This window comes from Meriones unguiculatus, chromosome 15, assembly GCF_030254825.1.
Source record: "Meriones unguiculatus strain TT.TT164.6M chromosome 15, Bangor_MerUng_6.1, whole genome shotgun sequence".
NCBI lineage: Eukaryota > Metazoa > Chordata > Mammalia > Rodentia > Muridae > Meriones > Meriones unguiculatus.
The window spans coordinates 51,075,724-51,102,096 of NC_083362.1; the positions used below are offsets into that span (position 1 = coordinate 51,075,724).

General features: G+C 41.5%; 1 protein-coding gene across 3 annotated transcripts in view; it reads left to right on the forward strand.

The window, feature by feature from the left end:
* Positions 1-26,373, forward strand: part of Adam23 (ADAM metallopeptidase domain 23) — a 144,380-nt gene that overhangs the window by 70,724 nt on the left and 47,283 nt on the right. For all 3 annotated transcript variants that reach the window (XM_021648510.2, XM_060368485.1, XM_060368486.1), the window contains exons 5-13: positions 6,770-6,852; positions 8,229-8,292; positions 12,624-12,696; positions 13,436-13,509; positions 15,356-15,421; positions 21,344-21,415; positions 23,751-23,914; positions 24,770-24,854; positions 25,680-25,770. In XM_021648510.2, the coding sequence (XP_021504185.1) occupies positions 6,770-6,852; positions 8,229-8,292; positions 12,624-12,696; positions 13,436-13,509; positions 15,356-15,421; positions 21,344-21,415; positions 23,751-23,914; positions 24,770-24,854; positions 25,680-25,770 (772 nt within the window). The remainder of the gene's footprint in view (positions 1-6,769; positions 6,853-8,228; positions 8,293-12,623; positions 12,697-13,435; positions 13,510-15,355; positions 15,422-21,343; positions 21,416-23,750; positions 23,915-24,769; positions 24,855-25,679; positions 25,771-26,373) is intronic.

The following is a 26,373-nucleotide window of genomic DNA, read 5'->3' on the forward strand; positions in this document are numbered from 1 at the left end:
CATCCTCTGCTTCCTGCAATTATTTCCATTAGTGAAAACATCTAAAATCCACCCCAGAGCAGATTTTAAGCATAAAATACAGTAAGTGCAGTCACTGTGTGGCACTTTCTGTCTCCACAGTCTATTCCACCCACGTAACTACAGCTTTGTGTCCTTTGACCAACATCTCTTCATTTGCCCAATTGCCCCCTGCCCCTGACAACCACTGTTCTGCCATCTGCATCTGATTCCCCCTCATGCTACCCATTTGTTTCTCTCTGATGGATTATTTAGCACATTTGTGTGTCCCACCACGTCGGCATTGTGGCAGGATTTTCTCCATTCAAAGCCGGGCGAGAGTCTTTTGTGGACGCATTTCTCCATCCGTCAGTTTCTCCAGCGTGGTAAGGTCAATGTAGCTGAGGTGAACATGCAGTGAAGTTGTCGCTTTAAGATTCAGGTTTTCCTTCCTTCCTTCCTTCCTTCCTTCCTTCCTTCCTTCCTTCCCTCCTTTCTTCCTTCTTTCTTTTTTTCCCATGGGTCTCTATTCTTCAGTTAGCCATGCCGATCTGTAGTTCTACCAACAGTATCTTTACCCGCTTCCAACAACCCCTCCAACATATATACCTTGTCTTTTTCACAATAGCCATTTTCATAAGTGTGAGGTATACACATATACACATACCTCATATGAAATCTCTCTCTCTCCACACACACACACACACACACACACACACACACACACACATCACACACACACACACACACACACACACACACACACACATATATATACGTGTTTGTGTGTGTATGTATGTATTCTGACCTATTTTATGTTTTGGGAAAAGCACATGCATTAGTGAACCATAGATGCATCCCTGCCCTGTGGGGAGAAGGCTTTATACTCACCTTGTTCTTTTCCTTATCCGTGTAACCACGTGACTGTTTTAGAACATTCCTCATCACATCATGAGCTTAGTGGCTAAAGCTCACCGTATCTACGAGGGCTTTGGCAGCAGCAGGGTAGTGATGCCATCTGGGTGAGCCCTTGATAGACCTTGCTCCTGGTGGAATTGGAAGCAGAGTAGAGCAGAGGGATTTGTGGAGTGCACGTCACGAGGACCCTGACTATAGTCATCCCTTGGTATCATGGGGGGATTTGTTCCAGGATCTTACAGGGGACATTTCTGTCCATGGATGCTCAAGCTCCCTGTTTAAAACAAGGCTAGGGGTTTGTGTACCCCACACATCCTCCTGCACCTTTTACGTCATCTCTAGCTTACTTACAATGCCCAGTGCATTATGAATGCATGCAAGCTGACTGTTTGGAGACTAATAGCAAGGAAGGTGGTTTGTATATGTCCAGCCTGGATATAGATGTTTTTGCTGAGTTTCTTTGTCACACCATTGGTTGAATCTTGAAAAGGCTGTAAGTTAAGTGTTCCTGATAACGGAGGGGCAGGCATTGCCACCAGCTATTATTGCTGAGCTGGGGCATCTGCATTGGGCAGGCTTGTGTTTCCTTCTTCTTCCCGGCTCCATTTTCTCTTTTCCCATTATCTCTTCCTTTATTATTGTTTAATAGATTTTCTCAGACTCTTTTTCTCCATCTCTTTCTTACCTCTCAGCCATGTTTGGAATGAAAAATTCTTATTTTTATGTTCCGTTCCTCACCAGAAAGTTTGGATTTCTACTCTTACAATAAATATAAATGCCTCTTTTGTTACTTGTATAATCATTCTAATATTTTTTTAGCCTTTGAATTAATAGCTAGCTTAAAAGTTGCTTGCCATTACATAAATAATAAACAATTTAAGTTATGATGGGGAAAGATTACACATGCTAGAACATTTACATTAGATATCAAATTATAGTCATTAAAATTTCTAGTTTAAAGTTAAGCTCACTATCGTTGATCATTCAAAATATTGCCCTTTCTGGAAATATTCTGAAAACATTCTAGACTCTAAAAGGAACATGGTCAGACAACACTAGTTCCTTACAAAGCTATTTTAAGTTTGAACGGTATAGTTTATATGAAATATTTGAGTTGTGGCATTGGCAGAGCTGACTCCTACCCAGACATCACTGGAAGGACTCTTTTCCCTCTTGAATTTAATGAAGGTAAATTAGTAAACCAGCATTGGAATCTCAGATTCCTCAGCTTTCTGAAGGTAGTTTGTCATTTCCTCATTCTGCAGCAAACCTAGGCAACGTTTGTAATCGGCTCTTTTAAAAAGCTACAAACACTTTTTTAAAAGACTGGCACACTATGTTAGTAGGTAAATTTGTGAAACAAAACCAAAAATCCCTACCTAGAGTACTCATTTGAAGGTGGCATCCTCATTTCAGTGCATCCTGAGTCTAACTCGGGTATGGGCAGTTCTTCCCAATGGGCCGTATCACTTGTGAATGTATCCCCCAACCTCCAGTACCCAAGTGAAAGACCTCACTTCTCAGGAATCATGAGCGTGTAGGTTTCACTGAGTGTCTAGGGCCGAGAAGCTCAGAAGCACTGACTGATGGAACGTTACCAAAGCACTTGGAGATAATTAAGCAAGAACAAAGTTTGGGGAAAAAAAAGCTTAAAAAATTGGCTTTCTTTCTTTTGGTTTCACCCCCACAGCTCAAATCTAAGAGGGTCACTCCCACCAACCTGCTGTCCATCTTCTGCACCTTCGCAGGGACTTCCCAGTTCTGAATTTTCTCTGCCCTCTCTCCTTGTGGGTTGATGTGGCTCTTTTACACGACTGTTGTTTGGCTGGGTCACTGTGAGTGCAGAAGTGTTTCCTTTTATTAAAGCGAGCTGAATTAAATAATGTTTGTTAATGGAGCAGTAATGTCATAGAATGGACTTTTTTTCACTTCAAGTTGTTATTATTTGAATTCTTAAATTGCTCTCTCCACTCATATCTGATTAGAAAATGTTTTAAAAGATGAGTATCACATGGGTTGGGGAGTGTAGCTCAGTGGTAGAGTGCTTGCCTAACCTACAGAAGGTTCTGGGTTCAGTCCCCAACACCACACACACACCCACACCCACACCCACACCCACCCACCCACCCACACACACACACACACACTATGAAAAACAGGTAAGCAGACAGGACTTCAAGCAAACAGAACTAAAGACAAACAACCACCCCCACACCAGTAACAATAACAAAACAGTGAAGGGTACACCAGTGGTTTCCAGTGGAATCCTGAGCTTGCTAACCTTATGTGGGAGCTGGTTATTATGGGCATATGGCTTAGCTCTTGGAGTCCATGGCTGTGAGGAAAAGAATGGCTGAGAAAGTTGGGAGTGTACTTACTAGGAGTTTTCATTTCCTCTGGCTACCAGTAAGTTCTGCTTCTCAGAGGATCCATTTTTGCTGAATTTAATTAACAGGCAAACAGTTTCTGGATCTGAAAATGCTGACATTGGTGGAGACACAAATTGACTTAGCTCTTGCTGCTGCTTGTCTAGTCCCAAGCCTGTGCCACTCTCAGGGGTCAGCACTGACTCTTGAGTGGGCTGAGGCCTTCCTACCTGAAAGAAGAGATCTTAACCAGAGGACACGAAGATGTGACATCCAGCTGGGCCCTTTTTTGCTACCTTTGGGAGAGCCTGCTGCCCGTCTCCTAATATGCACTTGAAGAATTTGGTTATGATCAGTGAGTGTTCATGATGGCAGATTCTTGGGGAAGTCCCCTTGGAATTGACTGCTCCGTGCAAAGGGAGTGAAAATCCCTCACGTGTGCTCTTTGTGTCTGGCTCAAAAGAGTTGCCAAGTGCTATTTTTCAACAATACGTAAAAAAACAAAACAAAACAAATTTATAAATTTTTAAATTTATAAATTTTTGCTATAAATTTAAAAACAAACTCAGAAAACATTATAATATTAACACTAAAATGGAGATTACCAAACTAGTAAATACATTTTAGATAATAAAACTGAATATTGTGCCAACACCAAGAACTGAGTGCTCCTTTAGTCTCACGTAAGAGGCACAGAACTTGATAACACAAATATATAATTCCCTACTTTAATTCAAACAGACGATAATTATCTTTCTAGTCAGAGTCAGCTTCCACTCATCAGTGGAAGTGGAATGGAACTTACATATAAGAAGGGATGGTGCTGTTATATGGGGAAAGTAAGAATATATATATTTGTTTAGGGTTTTGAGACAGGGTTTCTCTGTGTAGCCTTGGCTGTCATATACTCAATTTGTAGGCCAGTCTGCCCTCTTGAACTCAGAGATCTGCCTGCCTCTGCCTTCCGAGTGTTGGGATTAAAGGCGTATGCCACCACACCCGGACCAAATAAAAATATCTTGAGAAAAATCTGAAAATAGCTTCTCTTGGGAAGGCTAAGTGAATACAGATATTTTCTGTACACCTCTTACGGACACTTGCCTTGAGACAGCTTTTATTTTTTTGTGACACAAAGTGCTAAGTGACAGCTCCGATACAATGTACAGCTACTAGGTGTTTCATTTTTGGAAACATGTGAAGGTTGACCCGATTCTCAAGCAGCTTCGGTGTGTGAACCCACTTGCCCTTCCAGGTGGCAGTGTCAAATACGCAAATAGAACTTGATATACCTTGTACAAGTCAATATTTATAAGCGACTTTGCTATTTGAGAACAGAGGAACAGCCCCCCATATCCAGCACTTATAATATGTCATGTATCATATGCCTTCCCAATAACCCATTCAAATGGGAGGTAAAGCCACTGGGACAAAACCAAGTGAAGACAGCAGTAGGAGGTGTCTGTGCAGATTCAGGAGATGGGCAGCGGGTAGATCAAGAACCACCCTCTTAGGCTTGAACTTAACCCGGTCCACTAAATTCTTTTTCTTTTTTTTTGGTGGGGGAGTCAGAAGCAGCAAGGCAACTCATGTTACCAAAGCCAGAAATACCCAGGAACCAGTGGCATCTGGAAAGGGGGTGATGGGTTGAAACGTGCACGTGAAGAATAATTAAGTCCCCGATTCACTGCTTACCCACATAGCCAGGTGGACGCCCCATCTCCAGTCGGTTGAAGTATCTCAGTTTATAAAAGAACATGGAGAAGTAATGAGCGAAGGGATAATAAAAGATGGCTTCCCAGATGGGAGCCCATGAGCTGTTTTCAGTTACGAGGTGTCCCAGGGTACTTAGTGTGAGAGAGAAGAAACATCCCCACAAAGGCACGTCATAAGACTTCATGGCTGTAGTTGAAGAGGAGTCCCTGGAGTGCTCTTATAAGAGAACGATGGATTTTTATAGAAAAGCATATTTGGTCATATTCTTCCCCTTCCCCAAGTTCTTTTAGATCCTCTATCCGCTCAACTTCAAGTTCTTTCTCAAAAACCCAATAAAGCAACAAAACCCCCTCAAACCAAGAACACAAAATAAAGCACCATCCTAAAGGAAAAACAACTGTAACAGAATAAAAGCACACAAAAGACAGTGGAGTATGTTACACGTTGGTCGACTACTTCTGATCACAAAGCTTGCCTTAGAGTTGTTAATATGCCCAGTGTCAAGCCTTTGGAGAAAAATGATTTTCCCTCTTTCAGCAGGTATACAGTTCAGTTTTTAAGCTTTGCCTTAGTGACTGTGTATTTTTAAAACTGCAATGAAATAAAAGATAAGATAACACAAAAACTATCACATCCAAGTTGGACAAGATAAATCAACAGAAGGAATAGAGCCCATAGACCCACTTGTTTGCACACTCAGGAATCCCACAAAAACACTAAAATGGAAGCCAGAATATAATAAGCATTAAGGACCTGGTGCAGAGTCACCCAGGCCCTGTGCATGCTGCCTTAGCTTCTGTGAGGTCCTGTGAGCTTTGCCTGTGTTGATTTAAAGAGCCTTGTTTTCTTGTTGTTCTCTATCCTCTCTGGTTGTTACACTCCCTCCTCTTCCTCTTCCACAGGGCTCTCCAAGCTCTAAGGAAAGGGCTTTGATGAAGGCATTCTCATTTAGGGCTGAGTGGTTCCAAGGTCTCTCACTCTCTGCATAATGTCTTGCTGTGGGTCTCCATATTTGTTCATATCTGCAGCAAAAGGAAGCTTCTCTGATCATGGCTGAATAAGGCACTGACCAATGAGTATAGTACAAAATCATTAAGATTCATTTTATCACTACATTTTTTTTCTATGTTTTGGATCAGTGTATCTTGTTTTACCCTAAGTCTCTGGGATGTCTTGTCTCAGATTCCTGATCACCAGAACAGTGTCAGGTGTGGGTTCCACCTCACAGAGTGAGCCTTAAGTCAAATCAGTTATTGGTTGGTTGCTTCCACCATTGCCCTAACCTATCTTGCAGGTAATACACCATTGCAGATAAAGAGTTTGTGGTTGGCTCGGTGCTTATGTTTCTCTTTTGATAACATGGAGAGTACCTCAGGAAGATAATTTCTAAAGAGGGGTGAATCATGTTTTAGCAGTACAAAAGAGTCTATTCAAAATGCATAGAAACACAAGAAGAAAAGCTGTGGTGTGAGGAGAGAGGAAACTGCTGTGTAACCACATCTGTTTGCAACTGCTTCTGAGATACATGCTTCAGAGGGGCACACAAACTTTATCACTGACCTTGGTTTTGTTTCCTATAAAGCCCCTTTCTCCTCCGCTAAGCACATGCAAACTTGTTACCTTCACAGCTTGCCCTGCCCTAGATTTTTACTTCAAATAGAGGAGTTTCTTGTGCACATGTGTTCTCATCCTTGATGGTCTTTCTCTGCAGAACTGTGGGAAACAGGACTGTCAATGTCTAAGATACACTCAGTGAGGTGTTCTTTGTTTTGTAGGGCGGAGAACACTGTTACTACCATGGAAGCATCAGAGGTGTCAAAGACTCCAGGGTGGCTTTGTCGACATGCAATGGACTCCAGTATGTGGGAATCTTCTGGGTTCTTCCTGACCTCAGGCTTGCCTGTATCCATTCACTCTTTGCAGTTTTGATCTTTCAGATATTTTGCATAGTGAATTTTCTATGTCACTGATATGTTGGGATTAGATACAGAGTGGTTCCAGGAAGCTAAAGTCTCCCCTTCTTTAACACCTAGACTTTGTAGGAAACTCAGAGATTAAACAAATAATTACGTAGATCAATAATTCCCATTTTGGTTGGTGCAGTGGAGGGAAAGGAAAGGGGGTGCATTAATTAGCTTTCTGTCACTGGAACAAAAGTCCTGAGATAATCTACTTACAAGAGAAAAGGATTATTTTAGCTCAAGCTTTGGAGGTTTGAATCTATGATGAGTTGACGTCATTCCTTTGGGCCACTTATGAGGAACCACATCATTGCGAATGGAGCGCGTGTAGTGCGACAAAACAGCTCACCATATGGCTACGAGAGTTAGAAAGTGAGAGGGAGGCTGACGGCCCACGATAGCCCCTCCCCCGCCACAACTTCTTACCAGGCTCAGGAAGATTTCCTTATGATGATTTCACTACTTACATTGGACCTGTGGGGGCCATTTAAGACCCAAACTCTAGCAGGGAGCTTACAGAGTGACTCAGTCTAGCTGATGCCATGCACACAGGTCTATGGCAAAGGTCATATGAGCTGGATTAGAGCTAAGTCTCATGAGGGATCAGCCTGGGAAAGATGGTGTGTTAAGAGGAGACGAACTCTTTGAAACCATGCATAAACACATTTTAGACCCAAATCAAGTGATGCCTCAGATGAAGGTTTAGCTTTGGCCATGTGATGAAAAGGGGTTAAAATCCCTTTCAAATAGTATTAAAACAAACAAACAAACAAACAAACTCATGTCTCCCTGAGTTAAAATGTGGTTTCTATGTCCTACTACTTAATGGGCACTCACAATTTACAAGTGTAAAGATACTTCTGCTGGCCTCTTCAGAATCAGAGATGGCTTTAGAATATTCTTAGACAATGGAGTGGTCAACTTCCTTCTAGGTGATACAGAATTTGCATAATGAGGAGTTTGTACTAGTTTCATATGGTTCTGACATAAGCAGTCCCCCCACCACCACCATGTGCGAGATGAGTGTTGTCCTCAGTTTACCAGAGTTTGCATGCTCTGGGGGAATGCGTGACACTTTTGTGGCTTGCTTGCTACCTTGTAAAGTCCTGGGAGTGCTGAGACGGAGGCGGGGTTCCATGCAGCTACAGGGAGTGTATGTGGTTCAGTAGCTTTGCTCAGAGGCACCCTTTGGTGACGCTGCCGAGGTGCTCTCTTGCCAGCTCTCACCGTTTGCCAGAATCGCTGACTCTCCCCCTTTTGTCTTTCGCTACAGCGGCATGTTTGAGGACGACACCTTCGTGTATATGATTGAGCCGCTGGAGCTGACTCATGACGAGGTGGGTTAGCGACATCAGTTTCCTCATGGTGTTTGGTCTTTCCAGCATGTGTAGGCAAAACACATCAGAAACCGTTTATCTGTGTTACGCGATTTCAGACTCGGTGTTACAGTGCGAGGTTCCTATGCCAGTGAGGGCGGCTCAGAGGTTTCATGCCTAGGCATTCGGAAGCCTTTGGAGGGAACATGTAAGGCCTTTGTTTTCCACTGTGGATCCTGGACTCTGTTAGAAAAGCTTTCCTTCCCACTATCTTCTGTAGATAACTGTGTGAGAATGTACTGACTTTCTGTTACTAGAAACACTTAGTGGGGAAATGTGTGGTCTAAGCAATGACGACACGATGCAACATACAGTTTTGAGATGGAGATAAGACGGCGTTTCATCCTGTGCAGGCCAGCATGCGTAATCAGAAATCCTGTGGTCCTGCCATGCTGTTCACTGACAGGGCTACCAGCTGTACAGGCTAATACAGAGTCATCAATATTATATCGAGGGCTGACTGTGTTTTCCGTTCATGATAAAACTGGTACTCTGAGACTCTTGATGGGGGTGCAAGAGATGACTAAGAAGCCACACATGACATTTTAGAGGGTGGTACCTGCTGAAGAGAGGGAAGGGCCGTCAGGGTGGAGGGGGAGTCTCGATTGAGTAAAGGGAGCTGGAACTTTCCCAGGACCATGAAGATGCAAAGGCTCTGGTGTGGACACTGCTTGCTGTGTTCTCATGTTCTTGACTAGGCAGGAACAAGGTAAAGATTGGCAGATGATGACATGGTGCCGTCAGGGAAGTGAAAGCCAGGGAGGGAACTGCTGGTGAGAAAAACCTGTATTCTCAGAGTGATGATCAAAATAATGCAGTCATTTGATGGAGGGCAGAAAACAGTTTTGGTGGGGCCCAGGGTGTTACTGTGCAGCCCAGGCCTCCTGAATGTTCTGTGTGTGCCGCCATGTCCAGACGGAAATGTTAAAAAACAAAACAAAACAACAACAACAACAGCAAAAACCCCAACTTCTTTTAGGAATATCATAGTCAGCCAGTGCGGTGGCGCACACTCGTGATCCCAGCACTCAGGGAGGCAGAGGCAGGCGACTGTCTGTGAGGTAGAGGCCAGGCTGGCCTACAAAAGTGAATCTTGAATAGCCAAATTTATACAGACAAAACCTATGTAAAAAAAAAATGTAGTAGTCATTGAGGTGGTTTATATATTTATATATTACTATAAGCTTATATATGTGTATGTATGTGTGTGTGTATATATATATATATATGTGTGTGTGTGTGTGTGTGTGTGTGTGTGTGTATGTGTATGTTTACTTATTGTGTATGAGTGTTCTATGTGGATGCAGTGCTTTGGGAGCCAAGCAAAGGGCCTCAGAGCTCTGGGAAGGGATGTGAGTGGCCATGTGGGTGCTGGGAACTGAGTTCTCTGCAAGGGCAGCAAGCACTCTCAACTGCTGAGCCATCTCACCAACCCTGACATCCAGGCTTTTGACAGTAAAAGGCAACATACCATTGTTTGTTTATTTATTTATCCATTCGTTCACTTATTATTTACTTATGTGTGTGGATGACTATGAGTTAACATTTCAGATTTGAGACAGAGAAGTCATGGAATTATATACGGTGATATTTGAACAAGCCTGTATGGGTTTTGATGAATAACTAAAACTTTCCAGAGAGTGATGACAGTTTATGGTAGAGTAAGATGCTCTGATGAGAAAACTGTTCTCCCTATTCCATGGGCAGGCAGGCAACCCTCTTAGAGCAAAACTGTCAGACATTCAGCAAAATACTTTGATTTTCAGCGTTGACTAGCTGCTCTCTTACTTTCCTCACCAAAGAAATCCCCCAAAGAAAAACAACAAATCCAAAATAGTTCTCTAAGTCTTTACATTTTATGAATGTACAAATGGGGTAATTTCCAGTGCATCCATAATAGGGCAATTTTTGCAGACTGAGTGAATCCATAAATGTGTTGCAGTGTCTGGTGAGCTGCTAAAGGGTTTATATACATATAAACTCTTATTATCAAAATGTTTAAAGAGTTAGTGCTTCGTTGTTATAGCTGTAATTAGACTGCTTGGGCCTGATGGGTATGTGTTTATTATCTTCTGTTCCCTGTCTGCCTCGTACCGCCTCCCTTTTGTTCACAGAGTGATTTGTTCTCATTCTCACTGTGGGTAGGGGCCAAGGAGCAGAACTTGAAACTTTAAATTAGTTGTAAAAATTATGTTGGCGGATTCAGAGGTGAACCTCACTCTGCTGGATGTCTTTATTCTATTACCAGAATAAGAGCTCACTAGAATAGATTTTGGATTTTTGGAAGTTCACATTCTTCTTCTTATTATTAATTATTACTAATGTTAGCATGCTTTGTAGTCAGTCAAGAGCATAGACAGGATATTTCCATGTTTTCCCATGATATTCTGTTGCAAGTAGAGAGTTAATAGCAATATTTTTAATTATCGTTTTTTAATCAAATCTAAAAAGAAGGGTACTTTTAAGGGCTATTTTTTGTGATTACAAAACAAATATATTATATATGAGTGTGGTGTTGCATTCCTGTAATCCCAGCTGTTCAGGAGGCTGAAGCAGAAGGAACTTCAGCTCAAGGCCAATCAGGGAAACTTAGTGAGACCCAGTCTAAAAAAAAAAACAAAAACAAAAACCAAAAACAAAAAAACAAGGAAACAAAACAATAACACCAAAAATACATAAATAAATAAATAAATAAAACCCCAAAATAAACAGCTAAACAAACTAACAACAACAACAACAACAAAAAATCAAGCTAGGGAATGCTTAGCGGAACAGAACTAATTTAGTATGCATGCCATTCTGGGTTTTATTATCAATTTTGCAAAAACCCCCAAATCTGCTAATATATTTGACAAATTGAAAAATAAAATAAACAATTAAATAGTAATTATCCCTCATACCATCACCAAAGATAATATCTCAGCACCTTTTAGCAAATATTCATACAATTTTTCAGTTGCAGTTTTTCATAAACATTTTTTTTAAGATTTATTTATTTTATGTATATGAGTGTTCTATCTGCATTTACACCTGCCAGAAGAGGGAATCAGTTCACATTATAGATGGTTATGAGCCACCATGTGGTTGCTGGGAATTGAACTCATGACCTTTGGAAGAGCAGACAGTGCTCTTAACCACTGAGCCATCTCTCCAGCCCATTTTCATAAACATTTTAAATGAGTTGATTGGACCATCATTTCTTAACACAACTTAACCCAATAATGAATCTTTTTGAATCACAGTATTTTTAATTCATTAAATAGAAATGTGATGACTGATCTTGGTTATCAAATTGACACACCCCAGGGGAGGGAAGCTCAGCTGAAGAACTGCCTCCATTAGAATGGCTGTGGGCATGTCTGTGGAACACAGGATGGGCAAGCCCACCATGGAGGCCCTATCCTTAGACAGGTGGGATAAAGTAGGTACCCCTAGACTCTATAAAAAAAAAGGTAGCTGTGCAAGCCAGAAGAAGCAAGCCAGTAAGCAGAGTTCCTCTCTGGTCTCTGTTTCTAGTTCCTGCCTCTAGTTTCCTACTTGAGTTCCTGGACTCATGTTTTTCCTCGACGGACTGTAACCTGCAAGCTGGAATAAAGCCTTTCCCTCTCAAGTTTGTTTTGGTCATGTGATCATCATAGCAACCGAAAGCAAACTAGGACAGGGATAGAATATGGACTCCTTTTGGGGGACATGTTGGACAATGCATAGGTAAATGATGGCTGGCAGACAGGAAGCACTGAGCTATGGAAGCTACTTCCACTTCTGATGATGTAATGAGTCAGTGTGATGCCTAGGCCAAAGAATATGAGTATTTTCATGGTTGTTTATGGGTCTTTCTCAAGCCATGTTTACCAATGATGTGTGAGTACGTTCTGCCTTGCAGCTGTAATGAACTATGGGATGTCATAATTTTTAAAACATTTTCAAGTTGGCAGGAAAATTGCTGTTTCGTCTTTTTGAAATTTATGTCTGTAAAAGCCTACTGAAGCACCAATGTTCTCGCATGCTGGTGGATGTTCCGTTCCTTTCTTTGTGCATTTCCTACTTGGGGCTTTGAAAGAAGCTGAGATTTAAGAGCAACTGACAAAACAGTGCTCTGATCTGAAGTGGGGCAGTTGAAGCTCACTGATTCATTTAAAATTAAAGATTCAACCAGGCATACCCTTTTCCTTCTAATACCTAACGTCCCCAGGTAAGGAAAGGTGTTAGGAAAAACATCACGCTGACACACGGTTCCATAAAGGTGTCTTCACGTCTTACTTTTCCATTTCCTCCAATTGTTTTTGTTTCAGAAAAGCACAGGCCGACCACACGTAATCCAGAAAACCTTGGCAGGACAGTATTCTAAGCAGATGAAGAACCTCAGTAAGTTTTAATTAAAATAGCTGTGATCCGCGTGGGGACTGTGGCTTGGCAGACCTCTGGACGCGCGGGCTTGTTGAGAAGGGAAATTGGTTTGAGAGCTGGGGTCAGCAGTGTGGGTGGGAATGGAGTCCCAGCTGAGCCTTGCGTGGGATGAGCCATGGGGAGTTTTTTCAATGGAGATGACAAATGGAACTCTGGCTTAGCTGGGCTGGGAAGCGGAGTGTGGCCAAATGTAAATGATTACCACAGGGCCAGGCGGTAGGCCAGGCTTTCTGCACTGCTTCCCCCATTCACCCTGCCCCTGAAGCATCTTTAGTATGCTAATGTTGGTTAAAGGCTTCCTTTGATTTCCTGGGGGCATGTGATTCTATTCCTATATACTAATGCCCAGAATTTTTCATAATTTATGCAAAACCTTCTGCCACGCATCACTTTAAATTCTAAAATAAACTGGGCGTATATGGTAGCGTTCTTAAGGTATTGTTAAATGGTTGTCAAATAACCACCTTCTAATCAACCTTGGGCACCTCACATTTTTCATGATGAGAACAAAACAGCGTTTGAACTGTCTTTATGAGTGTGAAATGTTCAGCAATCAATGCACTGTTTCACTGTAGGCTATTTTGGCTTTGTGATGACATTTATTATTAATGGCACTGTTCCTTCGTGTAATATTTGAAGTCTATTCTCAATGGCACTCTGTCCACGTCCATTTGATGTTCATTTTCCTCTTACACAGGCACAGATGGCAGTAACCAGTGGCCTTTGCTACCTGAATTACAGTGGCTGCGGAGAAGGAAAAGAGCAGCGAATGTGAGTGTAGCCTTGGGCCCCAGGCATGACCCCTTCACCCTCGGGAGTCCGGCCCCCACACTCAGTCTAAACTTCCGCCTTCCAAACAAAAGAAGAACAGCACAAAGAAGCGTCTATCTCTGGAGCGTTTTCAGATGACGCCGTTCCTTCTTTTCCTGTTAATGATTCAAACAATGAACGCCAATGTCAGTGTAAAAATGTGTTGTTTTAGTTCTGTTTTCAATGTCTTTTTCTTATGAAAATCGGAACACATTTTGTTTTCCTGCTGAGAAGCACGGTAGGGTTGTTGAGATAGCTAAGCAGGCGAGGCTTAAAACCTGAACGCCAATGTCAGTGTAAAAATGTGTTGTTTTAGTTCTGTTTTCAATGTCTTTTTCTTATGAAAATCGGAACACATTTTGTTTTCCTGCTGAGAAGCATGGTAGGGTTGTTGAGATAGCTAAGCAGGCGAGGCTTAAAACCTGAATTCCATCCTGTGAACGGCTGGCGAAAGGAGAGGATTGATTCCAGTAGTTGGCCTCTGACCTCTGACATGTGCTCACCCTCCCCACACAGACAAAAAGGAACAGATAAGCAATAAAGAGAGAACGCACCAAAGCTTTAGAAGTGACATTTCTGTTAAAAATATATATATATTGGCTAATCAAGGTTATTTGTCGTTCTTCCAAGTGAAAAACTCTTATTATACCAAATTTGAAAGCCGGATGTGACTTCCGGAGCAGAAGGACACAATGTCATTCCTCTCACTGGCGATATGACAGTGGCTAGATAAGAGTCACGAGGTGGCATAACCAGTGGCTGCTGTATGTCTTTTGTGCACTGATAAATGCAGAGGGGCGTTGTAACCAACTATGTAGTAGATTAGAAGGCTGTAATGGTTGGGCCTGTTTAGTAATTACATGGTGAGTGCCATGTAACCAAGAATTAATTCTACAGTGTATAGGTTCCATGGTAATTCAGTAGATGACTTAATGAGTAATTATAGCACAAATTACACATTTTAGATAATGCTTAGTTGAATGTGTTTTTTTTTTTTTCTGTGTTAAATGAATTAGACCCCCCCGGCGATCTAAAAGTTAGTTCAAGTCTGAATCATCTTTTTACGTAGCGTCTCTTGGTATTATGGTAATCACGAACACGGTTTTCGCATTCACTTATTTAGCACTCCTTGCTCACTCTTGAAGATGCAGTTGGCTTATGCAGCTTTCCTTTTCCCCCAGTCTACCCCATGCTCATACCGTGCACACAAAGAAAAAGAACCACCATTTTCCCCTTTTCAGCTATGAAAAATAAATTACGTGTGAATGAGAAGTAAAATAGTCTCTATTCCTAAAGTGTCAGGGTTTGTTCCTGTGAGGGGCTGGAAATTGGTACTCTGTTAGTAGCCTTTTACTCCTGTTCTCTAATTCTTGGTCGCCCTGATGTGATTTCAGAGATGCCTGCTGTTGTCACGGAATGAGTTGAAAGTCAATTCCCTTAGACATTTTAATATGAACATTTTTACCATTAATGTCATAGAAAAGGAACTCTACTTTTAGCTACCATGCTATGCATTTTCCTTGAGACCGATTTTACGTGGAAAAACCACACAGAAACAACATGACCCATTTCCCATTTTGGTGAGTAGAGATAGTAAAGCTGTTTTCTTCTAAGTCATTGTTTGTTCACTGACACTATGGTCACGTATGAACAATTGCCTCACCAGGCTCCTTTTTTTGGGTATCTGTACAATAGGCAGAGAAGAGTCCTAAAATCCAGGGCTCTCCTGCAACTTGCCTTTGAAGACTAGAGATACTTTAACGCCAGTCACTATTATGACCATGTATTTTTTTTTCCTTTTCCTTAGCCATCACGCGGTGTGTTTGAAGAAATGAAGTATCTGGAGCTTATGATTGTTAATGATCACAAGACGGTAAGACTATAGAGCCAGTGCTGTCTTAGTCACTGTTCTATTGCTGTGAAGAGACACTGTGACCAAGGCCACTTGTAAAAGACAGCATTCAATTGGGGTCTTGCTCACAGCTTCGGAGGCTGAGTCCATGCTCATCGTTGTGGGTAGCATAGCGTGGCAGCAGGCAGCCTGCAGGAACAGTGGCTGAGAGCTTGCATTTGATCCACAAACAGGAGGCAGAGACCGAGATAGAGGAGGGAGGGGTTGGCATGGGCTTTGGAAATGTCTCAGTGTCCCTCAGTGACACACCTCCTCCAAATAGGTCCTACTTCCTAATCCTTCCCCAAACTGTTCCTCCAGATAAGGACCAAGCATTCAGATAAAAGAGCCCCCTATGGGGGCCATCCTCATACAATCCCCCGAAATCCCCAGTAGCCTGTTCAACAAGAAATGCATTTCACTTTAACTATTGTTTGTAACTTAATGAAGGCTAGATGCGTAGACACAATGTTTTGGTAAATCTAAATGAGCACCGTATTTCTAGATAAAGAAGAGACAATAACTATGAAATTTTGACAGCTCCAAATTTATCTGTTTAATAGAGATTTATAGTGGGTAGATATATCAATATGATATTTTTCACTTGTCCATGTTTAAAACTCTCACTTTCTACTTCTCACAACTGTATGCTTGGTCATCGATTCACTATCTTACTCCATGTTTTTGTCCTATGAAAAATAAAATATCATATGTGAGGCTCTGGGTTCCCTCCCCAGTGATGAAACAAACAAATAAACAAATGAAAAATCTATATAAAGAGATCATTTTAAACTGGTGTTTTGTTTTTACTAAGTATTGACAGTATACGCCCGTGGAAGTCAAACGTGTTTCACTTCAGCAATGCTTAAGAGGAGAAACATGGACAGAACACACCACTCTCCATTTGCTTAGCCATTTCCGTAGTCAGCTTCTGGGCGAGCCTCTTGTGGCCAAGGCTGTGTACCACTGTCCCCGGTTCCAGCGGAGTGCTGGCAATTTTTAGATAGATTTTAAATGTTAGCTCCTCCCTAGCGTTTAACTCTTTCCCTGGTGGCTGATTCCAAGCTATTGAAGTGAGTGAGACCACTGACTGAAGCCAGGCAAGAGGTGACCGAGGGGTTCTTTCAAGCCCTTTGCATCTGGCCTCATCATTGCCGCACTCCTAAACTCATTAGGCCGGTGATTATCTTGTTACAGCGATGCGGTTTAATTATATATATATATATAAAAATGCTCATTAAAAGTAGTTGATTTTATGGAGATGGAGTTGAATTTTTTAAAGACCCCATGAAGATGAAGAACTTTGAAAAAAAATGCTTAAAAATCATGGCTAAAAAAAACATTATAAAATACTGGAACAAAATTTTAAGCTTCACCAAGTCCTTGTTATTTTAAGAAAATCAAAGTTAATGAACTATGTAAAGTTGTGTTTTGCATTAAATCATCCACATGAGATTCTGTTCAGCACAGTCTCCCCAGAGAAATCCTTAAAACTGTATATCACAAAGGTTTAATGTATATTTAAAATTTTATTTCAGTCTTTTGCTTTAATGGATATTTGAATTAATTACCATTAGTTACTAACTACTAATTCAGTTGTGTTGAAAATTCTCTTTCCCCCGAGGAATTTCTTTTTATTTTCGTAGGCAAGCTTAATTTTCCTTATCAGTCTTTCAATAAATTTCTTGAGTAAGAAGGAAAATCTGTTGGAATGACTTATAACTTCCTAGAAGTTTTCCCTGGTGAGGAAACCCAAAGGATCAGGTGGTCACTTGTGCTCAGACAGCATTAAATGTGACTTTCTTAAGGGTGTTAGTGGGGCTGTCTTCATCTGAACCGCTTTTTCTGACTGAGAATTTTCCTAACCGCTTTTCACACCTGATGATTATGCCAAGTTGAGAAATTATGTCTTTGAAAGCCTGGGCTTTTCCTAGCATTCATTTTACAGGTCTTGTAAGGCCTAGATACAATAGTTAAGCTGTGTACAGTAAGTACTGTTGAACAGGCAAAGTGCATTCCTGGCAAGTGAGGAGAGAATATCAATTTTTAAAGGTCTATTTATTTATTTATTTATTTATTTAATATTATTAGTGTGTATGTGTGTGTGCATGTGTGTCTGAGAGCGAGTGTGTGTGTGTGCATGTGTGTCTGAGAACGAGTGTGTGTGTGTGTGTGTGTGTGAGAGAGAGAGAGAGAGAGAGAGAGAGAGAGCGCATAGGAAAGAGCCACAGTGTACCCAACTGTACATATCCTGCAATAGCACCTTTCTCAAAAACACAATTTTCTGCAAAGAAGGCTTTCATTTGCTTATACCACATATTTTGTGCTAAAATCACCATCTCATTTTGGGTATCTTATCTTCCCTTCAGTAATTTCGCACACTTATTTACTGCCATGTTTGTGTGTTTCTGATGTGTATGGCGGTAGGCACCCCCAGTGGGGCAGTCAGGGGTCAGCTTTCAGGAATCCTGCTCTCTTTCCGCCCTGCTGAGTCCCTTGTTTCTGCTCTGCCGTACTCTAGACTGGCTGGCATTTCCATCTTACCTTCCTGTCTCACTACAGTGGTGCTGGAATTACAGATGCACACCAGTCCTGGCTTCTCTTTTTTCGCTGTTTGTTTGTTTTTTAATGTGGGTTTAGAGAACTGGACTGTTTGTGAGGCTTTACCCAGCAAACCATCTCATCAGCCCACATCTTTTAATTAAAAAAAAAAAACAAAAAAAGAAAAAGAAAAAAGAAATCTAAGTTTTTAAGTCAGCAAAGTTTTAGTTGTCATTTCATTACAATAAGTTATATTAAATGAGAACTGGGCATGCTATTTTAATGATGATGTGTTTTAAAATGCAAAAAAAAAAAACCAAACAGAAAACAAACCTTGATTTTTTTGAATGGTGGTAATGAACAAAATTACCTGAGCATTTCTAGCGTTTAAGCATAATTACTTTGGGGATAATATCACTAAATAGCCCCTTTGCTTTAAGATCAGGTTGCACTCTGTTCTATAATTGTCCCAAACAAATACTCATTTTTAAGAAGCCTCGTAAGAGTTGAGAAAAGCTCCTTTTTGAGGTGATCTTTCTATCAAATGAAGTTTTAAAAATATAACTGCTGCAATGATGAAACACGTGAGTTAGAGAGTAGAGTTCTGCACTTCGGCGCTGGAAGCCAGACCGAGCATGGATAAGTGAATGCGTCAATTTCCAGCATCTGGAGATTTCTGCTGCTGGGCTTTAGCATAATCATTCCACCGAGAAGCCCCATCTCACGGTGTTTGTACTGTACAGGCCAGCGGGATTTTTTAATTCTTACCTTTGGATTGAAAATAAGGTTCAGCTTTAATTGTTTTCAAAAGGGCACATTTCTTAAGGGGTTCATTTATCCAGAAAGTGAAAGCCAATTTGCCAGCTTAAATGGAAATGGTTTTCGGTGATCAGAAAATGTGAAGGTTAAGTTTTATCATAAATGAAGCCCACACATTTTTCTTTATTTGCCAAATTAGTTCTCATTCATGCAGGAAATGGGAACATTTTGCCTACATTTGCATTCAGGCCTCCCTCTCTAATATTGGCTGCCTGAAAAATTGCACCTATCGTGTTTTGAACAAGCACCCCAATTATCAGGGGCTTTCAAATAGAAAGGAGAAAAAAAATCTCTCAAATTTGTAGAAAGCATCTTGGTACCTAGCTGGCAGAAATTAATTTGTGAGCAATTATGGCTTGATAAAAGTCTGCAAACATTTCTTTGAGCTGCTTAAGCTAAAAATAAATATTAAAAACTGCCTAATAAAAAATTGGTAGAGATATTTTAAAGCACATGTAAAGCAAGCGTTTTGCTTCTATTACTGCCACATTATTAAATATGAACCAATAAGTGCAAATCAATGATGACTCAAATATTTTTTCAATTAAAACCTCATTTGGTTTTCCTTATTTAAAAACCACTATATTTTTATGGACCAAACAAATTACAAGTTTTCATCAATAATCCTGACTTGTTGGGGGTCTATGTAATAAACAATAGCTTATAATCGTTTTATAAGAATTATTAACTGAACAAGTTAACCTCTTTTCCCAGCCCAGAACAGGACAAACTTTGTTTTCAGCCCCATGATCTTAGATAAGTTATTTGAGGACAATAAAGCTTATTTCATGGAGCTGTAAGGAGTGAATATGTGCTGTAGGAGAAACGCGGTTTCTCATAGATCCTCGGTGCCTGCTAAATGGAGCTTCAAGCTAATGAAACCAGTGGCGGTTTCTTTGTGGGCCTGGGAACTCAAGATCCGAGCTACCTCCCCTGCTTTGTTCTCCCTTTCCCTTCCTCTCTCACCAGCACTGAATACCGACGACTTCTTCTTCTGTTATTATCATTATTTGAGAACGGTTTTCTCTTCTGGTTTCTGTGACACAGTAGTTCTTCTCTCACTGATATCTGTTCTAATTGTTTAATGTCTGACCCCTCAGATTACGTATGGGGGCTGGGCTCCGAGTTCTGTGGCATGTGCTCTTCCTGCCTGAGAGCTTCCCATTTCAAGCTTTTAAACAGGCTCATGATTTAAGATCCCTGACGCCTTACTTGGGAGCTTTCGACTCCTGAGTTCTGTACTCAGGGAACTAAACGTGAACGTGGCGTCTTTGCTCTGGCATCGGATAGGCAGCTCACAGTTGCTCCCCCTAGATTACAGTTCAGAGTTACTGGACTGGTTCCAACGTGTTTGAAATCCATGTGTTGGGAACAATTCCCAAATTCACATGGTGGTGGTATTCAGAGGTAGGGTCTCTGGGAGGTATCTAGGATTATGTAAAGAGAAAAGAATTCCTATTATATTTTAAATATTCTTAATCTTTCTGAAAGATACAATTGATTTAATAACTGTAATTGGAAACAATTTTCAAAGACTTACGTGCTACAAAAGACTCACCGGTTTAAACCGTGTTTCTCTTTTTCCCCATGGTTGGAGAAATAGCAATAGCCTCACGGAGCGTACAGTTGACTTGTAAACTGTCCGAGACCTTGATACAAATCCAGCCCTGTGGTGGGGAGGTGGCCCACCGCGGTAGCACATCGGCTGTAAATTGGGAGAGTGTGATGAGGCCTCGGGGCTGTGTGTCTCCACACAAAACCAAACCTCCCTCAACTGCAACCCAATGCCAGGAGACGTTTTTGCTCAGTTCTTGACCCAGGGCCTAGTTAGTCTGTGCAGGTCTTGAACTCTCAGGCTCAAGGGTTCCTCCTACCCCAGATTTCAAAGTGCTGGGATTATAGATGTCAACCATGGTGCCAGGCCCACATGTCAGCGTACGGAATGATTTTGATTAGTTTTCTTAAATAATTAAAACCAGCCATGATCGGTTAACATACTGCCTTTTATTTGTTGGCTCCTCTTTGGCTTTGCTCATCCAGAATAAAGGCTTTGCTCTAGGCGTGACATCCTTGAGAGGAAGTTCCCTCAATGCAGGACAAATACTTCCCTGTCATGGACACTGTCTGGAGTGCTTGTGTGTGGCCTTGAGTTGGAAGTGAGGAAGTAGTCCAGTCGAGACTGGCCTTTGCTCTAAGCCCTTTGTATATGGTAAAGATTCGTTTTTATGGAAGCAAAAGAGCTGAAGAGTAGCTGTTAAGACTGAATTAAAAGTTGACTTCAAGGGACAGGGTTTCTGAGCATAGGTCTGTAGGCTCCTGCAGGCCCTAGGACATCATGAGTATTTCACAGTTTTGCTGCCTGCGGTTTGTGCTGTGGGGAGGGGAGGAAGAAGGCAACACTATCTCCATTGTAGTGCAAACCAGTTTTTGACCTTTTGATCCATGTTTCAAGCATCTCTCAGAGATTTCTGCTTCTATGAAAGTTTGACGTTTAGTGTCAGTTAGGATGTAACAGTGACCGGGCTCATCTTCTCTCCTCCCTAGTACAAGAAGCACCGCTCCTCTCACGCGCACACCAACAACTTCGCAAAGTCTGTGGTCAACCTCGTGGATTCTGTAAGTAGCCTGGCTTTTCTTCAAAGTGCTTCTTCTGAATCCAGAGAGCATGCTTTATATCTCCTTCTCTCTGCTGTGCTCGGTGATAATGTTAGCTATCGCTTGGATGAAATGAAAAAAAAAAAAAAAAAGCATTCATATGTTCTCCTGGTGAAGAAACTGTTGGACAGAGAGCTTTGTTTAAAAAAAAAAAAGTATTATTGTCTGAGCTTCAGAATTCTCAGACTTCCCAAGACACTTCAGCACTGTTTCTTTTTTTTTTCTAAGCTTATTGACTTTCATTAATTATCATTTTAATTCTACATATCTGTGGGGTGCAGTGAGATAATTCGATACATGTGTACGGTATCTAATGAGCAAATCAGAGAAGCTAGCATTGCCACCTCCTTAAACAGTAAGAAATTTTTATTAACCCACAGTAATTGTATAGCATTGCCTGTGTTATTACCAGAGTCCATGGGGGATAAAGAGCAACAGAGAAAGACCGTAAGGCCTGGAAATTATTCTCAGCAAATGAGACTTTATTAATAACTACTTGAGCTTTTCCTAAATATTTTGCGTAAGTAGAGAAGTCCTAATGGATTGAGGCGGCATGTGTTTAGAGGATTTAGATAGATGGAAATTTCAAGGCTGTGTAGTTATTATCTCAGCTCTATGGTGGAATATTTCAGAGTTAATTTCTAGTATTCTAGGTGATAAAATTAGGTGTCATCACCACATAAAATAACTTTGTAAAAATGAAATGTCTACTTTTGCAAAAGGTTCTGACCCTACATATCTTCACTACTGACGTGCTTTTTCTTTCCTGGCACTTCATAAGTTCCAAAGAATGATCGTTTCAGATTTTCCTCTTGATCCCTGCCTTAGGTAGCCACCCCACAGAGCTGAATTTCTTACATTATGTTCTAACAAATAATTCAATTTGACTCACATAAATTAATTTATATATTCTGCTGTGAAGTGCTACTCTGTTAAGCTAAATATATTTTTTTTAATCTTGTCTTTATTGTATGGGCCCTCTTAACTGTGGATAAAAAAATATCCTTTTTTAAAAATTTTATAAATTGCCAAGCATCTAAATGCTACTCACTCTGAGGATCTGCCTTTTAAACAGCCCCAAACCACCCGTCATGTAAATATTCATAACATATTTTGTGCACCTAGCATATGTTATGTGCCTCATAGGCACAGCTGACAAAATTGTAATATGAGTTGATGTGCATAGAATATGTAATATAAAATTAAGGTTGAACCCCTGAGAGCCAGTTTACATCTGCCTTATTACTTTTCTTTAATTTCAGCTCTTGTCAATCTGCTCACAGGAATGCTGTAACTGGATATGGAAAAGAGAATCTTAAACACATCTTTTCCCATGCAAAAGCTATTTATTAGGCAGTATCTCCGCGTTAATCATTTGTGTGTGTGTGTGTGTGTGTGTGTGTGTGTGTGTGTGTGTGTGTGATTGAATGGAATCGTGCTTTGCAAAATTTAATTTTTAGTTTATGTTATATTTATAAAATCCTGGAGCTGATCTTTCACAGCAATATATATATAATATATATCATATATATATATACATATATATATATATAGCACCCAGTTTGTCTTTGTGTGGAGCCATTATAGCCTCAATTTGATGCTAAATTTCTTCATTCAGTGTCTTTGTAGACCACTCATTTGTTTTCTTAGATAGTTGAAAAGTAAGGCAACGTGGCAGCTCCCACTGAAGTTGGTTAATTCTGTGAGTTCTTTACTTGGGCCCAAAGTAGACAGAACAGAAGAACCACAGGCTATACGTGAGTGGCGCCCGTCTGCAGTGAGGGTGAGATTGGTGACGCAAAGCTGCCTTTTCCTCGCCTCTTGGCCTCAGACCTGTGGTTCACTCTGAGAGATATTGTGTTGCGTGGCAGGGCAGGTGTGCTGTTGGATGAACTGTCCCAAAGCTGCAGGAGTCACTGTGCCAGGCTGTGGCTTGTTGTCTCCTCTGGGGTTTGGAAAGGTTATTTTGCTGAGCCCCATTGGCAGTGCAGGTCCTGGCTTGAGAATCTTCACATCCGTACCTTCCTCTCACATATGAGATGCCAGGCAACTGACGATGCTGAGATGGGGGTGCAAATAACCATCAGGAGAGTAGAGAACACATATGTGTGGGGGTTTTTTCTTCTTTATTTTGACACTTGGAAAAGAGAAAGGGAAAGTAGATTCTGTATGATTAGCTAATTCTGACCCCGTGTTCTCTCACCTCCCTCTTCCCCCCTTCCGCTGACTGACTCACTGACCGTGCCTGTTTGACCCAGTGTTTTCCTCCTGCACCTGTCCTGTTGTATACCCTCAGATTTACAAGGAACAGCTCAACACCAGGGTCGTCCTGGTGGCTGTAGAGACCTGGACTGAGAAGGATCAGATCGACATCACCATCAACCCTGTGCAGATGCTGCACGAGTTCTCCAAGTACCGGCAGCGCATCAAGCAGCACGCCGACGCCGTCCACCTCATCTCGTATGTGATCCTTCTGGCTGCCGTTGCGGTTTTTGGCTCAGCATTTATCTTTATCTCCTTACAGTGTCAGTTAGGTTAGAGATCAGGGAGCAGAATCGCTGTTGATACCATTCTCTGTTCATGGAGGTAGGATTCCAGGACGGGGGTTCTGGGGTTCCAGGGCCACCAGCTCTACTATCCCAGCACAGAACTTCCATCCTGGAGGTCAGATCACAACCCAAGGTGCTACTGACACGGTTGCTTCATTACAGGTGGCAGGAATGGCCAGGCTGGGAGGAGGGCTAGAGGGCATCCCTTCTGTGAGGGCAATTTCTGTAAAGCGGGTTTCCCTTAAAGCTCGCAAGTTCATCCGTTTTGCTCAAGTTTGCTAGATCTTAGTCACGTGGCCATGCTTCGCTGTAGGAGGTCTAGAAACTGTCTTTTCAGATGGACCATTGGATACAGTTGTGTTTCTGTCCCTAAGGAAGAGGGTTATACTCTCTTTTCACTCTCCCTCTTTCCCCCTCATGGCAAAGCTGTTTTAACCATATTCCTCCATGGTTCTGTACTGTAACAAACCAAGCAACACCCTTCTGTCTTTCTTCCCTCCCTCCCTCCCTCCCTCCCTCCCTCCCTCCCTCCCTCCCTTCCTTCCTCCCCCCCTTTCTCAGCCTTTACCAATTTATAGTGACCAGCAAATGCTATTCTCTGGTAGAATAAGAGTCAATTGTTTATAACAGCCAAGGTCGAAATATATTTAAATACAGTTTTTCTTTTTCCTGTTGAGGGTGGTTTTCAGGGTGTTCGGTGTGGGAGAATACGTATGTTTGGGGAGCATTTGTGTAGTTGTTTCTGACTGTACTTTGGTTTCTTAAGGCGTGTGACATTCCATTACAAGAGAAGCAGTCTGAGCTACTTCGGAGGTGTGTGTTCTCGCATAAGAGGGGTTGGTGTGAATGAGGTAAGTTTCCTGTTTTCTTTACCTAGAGCTCTGTCCTTGCAACCAACTTATTTTTTCACTAAGGCCCGGTGTATAACTCTTGCATGTTTCGAATGATGGCAATGAAAATGTAGCATAAGAGGCTTAGATCAGTAAACAGGGCCCAAAGTGGTCCTCTAAGTTTATAATGGTAGCTTCTGACGTCATCTTGGTAGTTTTTCACTCTTGTAGTACATACATTACCTGAGAATTGGCTCAGAGATTTCTTTTAGGCCTGTATAGTTGAGATGTTTTTATAAACTTATCAATCTTTTCCTATATTGTTTTTTTGTTTTGTTTTGGTTTAGTTTCTAATGCTTTTTTGCATGTATTAGAATTAACTCATTTAAATCAAAAGTTTGCAGATATAGTTTGTCTCTCTGTGTGAATTTTCATTTTTATGTTTACTGCTTAAGTTTGGCATGACTTAAGACAAATGTTTTCATAGAATCCCTGTTTAGATACCTTCACCATGAAAATTCTCCATTGCAAGAAGTACCGCAATTAGATAAAAGCCAGACCTGCAGTGTGTCTTACCGGCTAGTCCCACTTAATCCGTGTAGAGTTCATCCTCAGTTGGTTCAAGGAGCACAACCTCAGCGATTTGTGTTTTCTGTTCTCATGTGAAAGCTCCCTGTTCTGGGGCACAGTCTCAGGGGAGAAATGACTTAACGAGCACACATCATCTTTAGATGTTGTAAGGCTTCTACATAGGGACTTGAATGATGGCGATAACAATGAAGGAATAATAACTGGCTTTGTGCACTCTCTCAAATGTTTCCACACACTTTCAACTCTGAAAACCAGTATGGTCTTCCAATGGCAGTGGCACAAGTGTTATCACAGAGCCTGGCTCAAAACCTCGGAATCCAGTGGGAGCCTTCTAGTAGGAAGCCAAGTACGTACGCTGACCTTTTTACTCAAGTTCCTATGTTGTTCTGTCTGTGCAATGTGTGCCCAGTCATTGAGAATGTCTTATTTCTAAGTTACTGTAGTTTAATTATAGTATATCCCATTCCTTTAAAAGATCTTGAGCATCTTGAGATAATTATTAGGCTGTTGGGATAGGGGTGGGAGAGACATTTCTCTTCCAAAATCCATAAGCTCATACCTGGTCAGTTCTTTCTTACACTGAGAATGTTGAGCCAAGGTGGGGTGTGTGGCAGTACTAATTTGCTCCTCTAATTTTTAGCCATTTGTGTATAGACACAAAATGCCAGGTACAGCTCCATAGAAAGCTTATCAAAGACTCAGGGCACTGGGAAGGAGCCGAAATCTAGAGCAGACAATTTCTGAATGCTAGCAACACTTAACCCACACAGTCACATCCAGAAGGTGAGCTCCCTGTCTCCCCTTAACAAAGCCTGACACTGGCTCTTTAAGCTTGGGATGGGTAGGAGAGGTACATACTTGTTCTCTGGTGCAAAGGTAGGCCCCAGGGGGGGAAGCTCATCCACCGTGACTGACCCATGCAGCACCTGTTGATGACTGTTGATGTCAT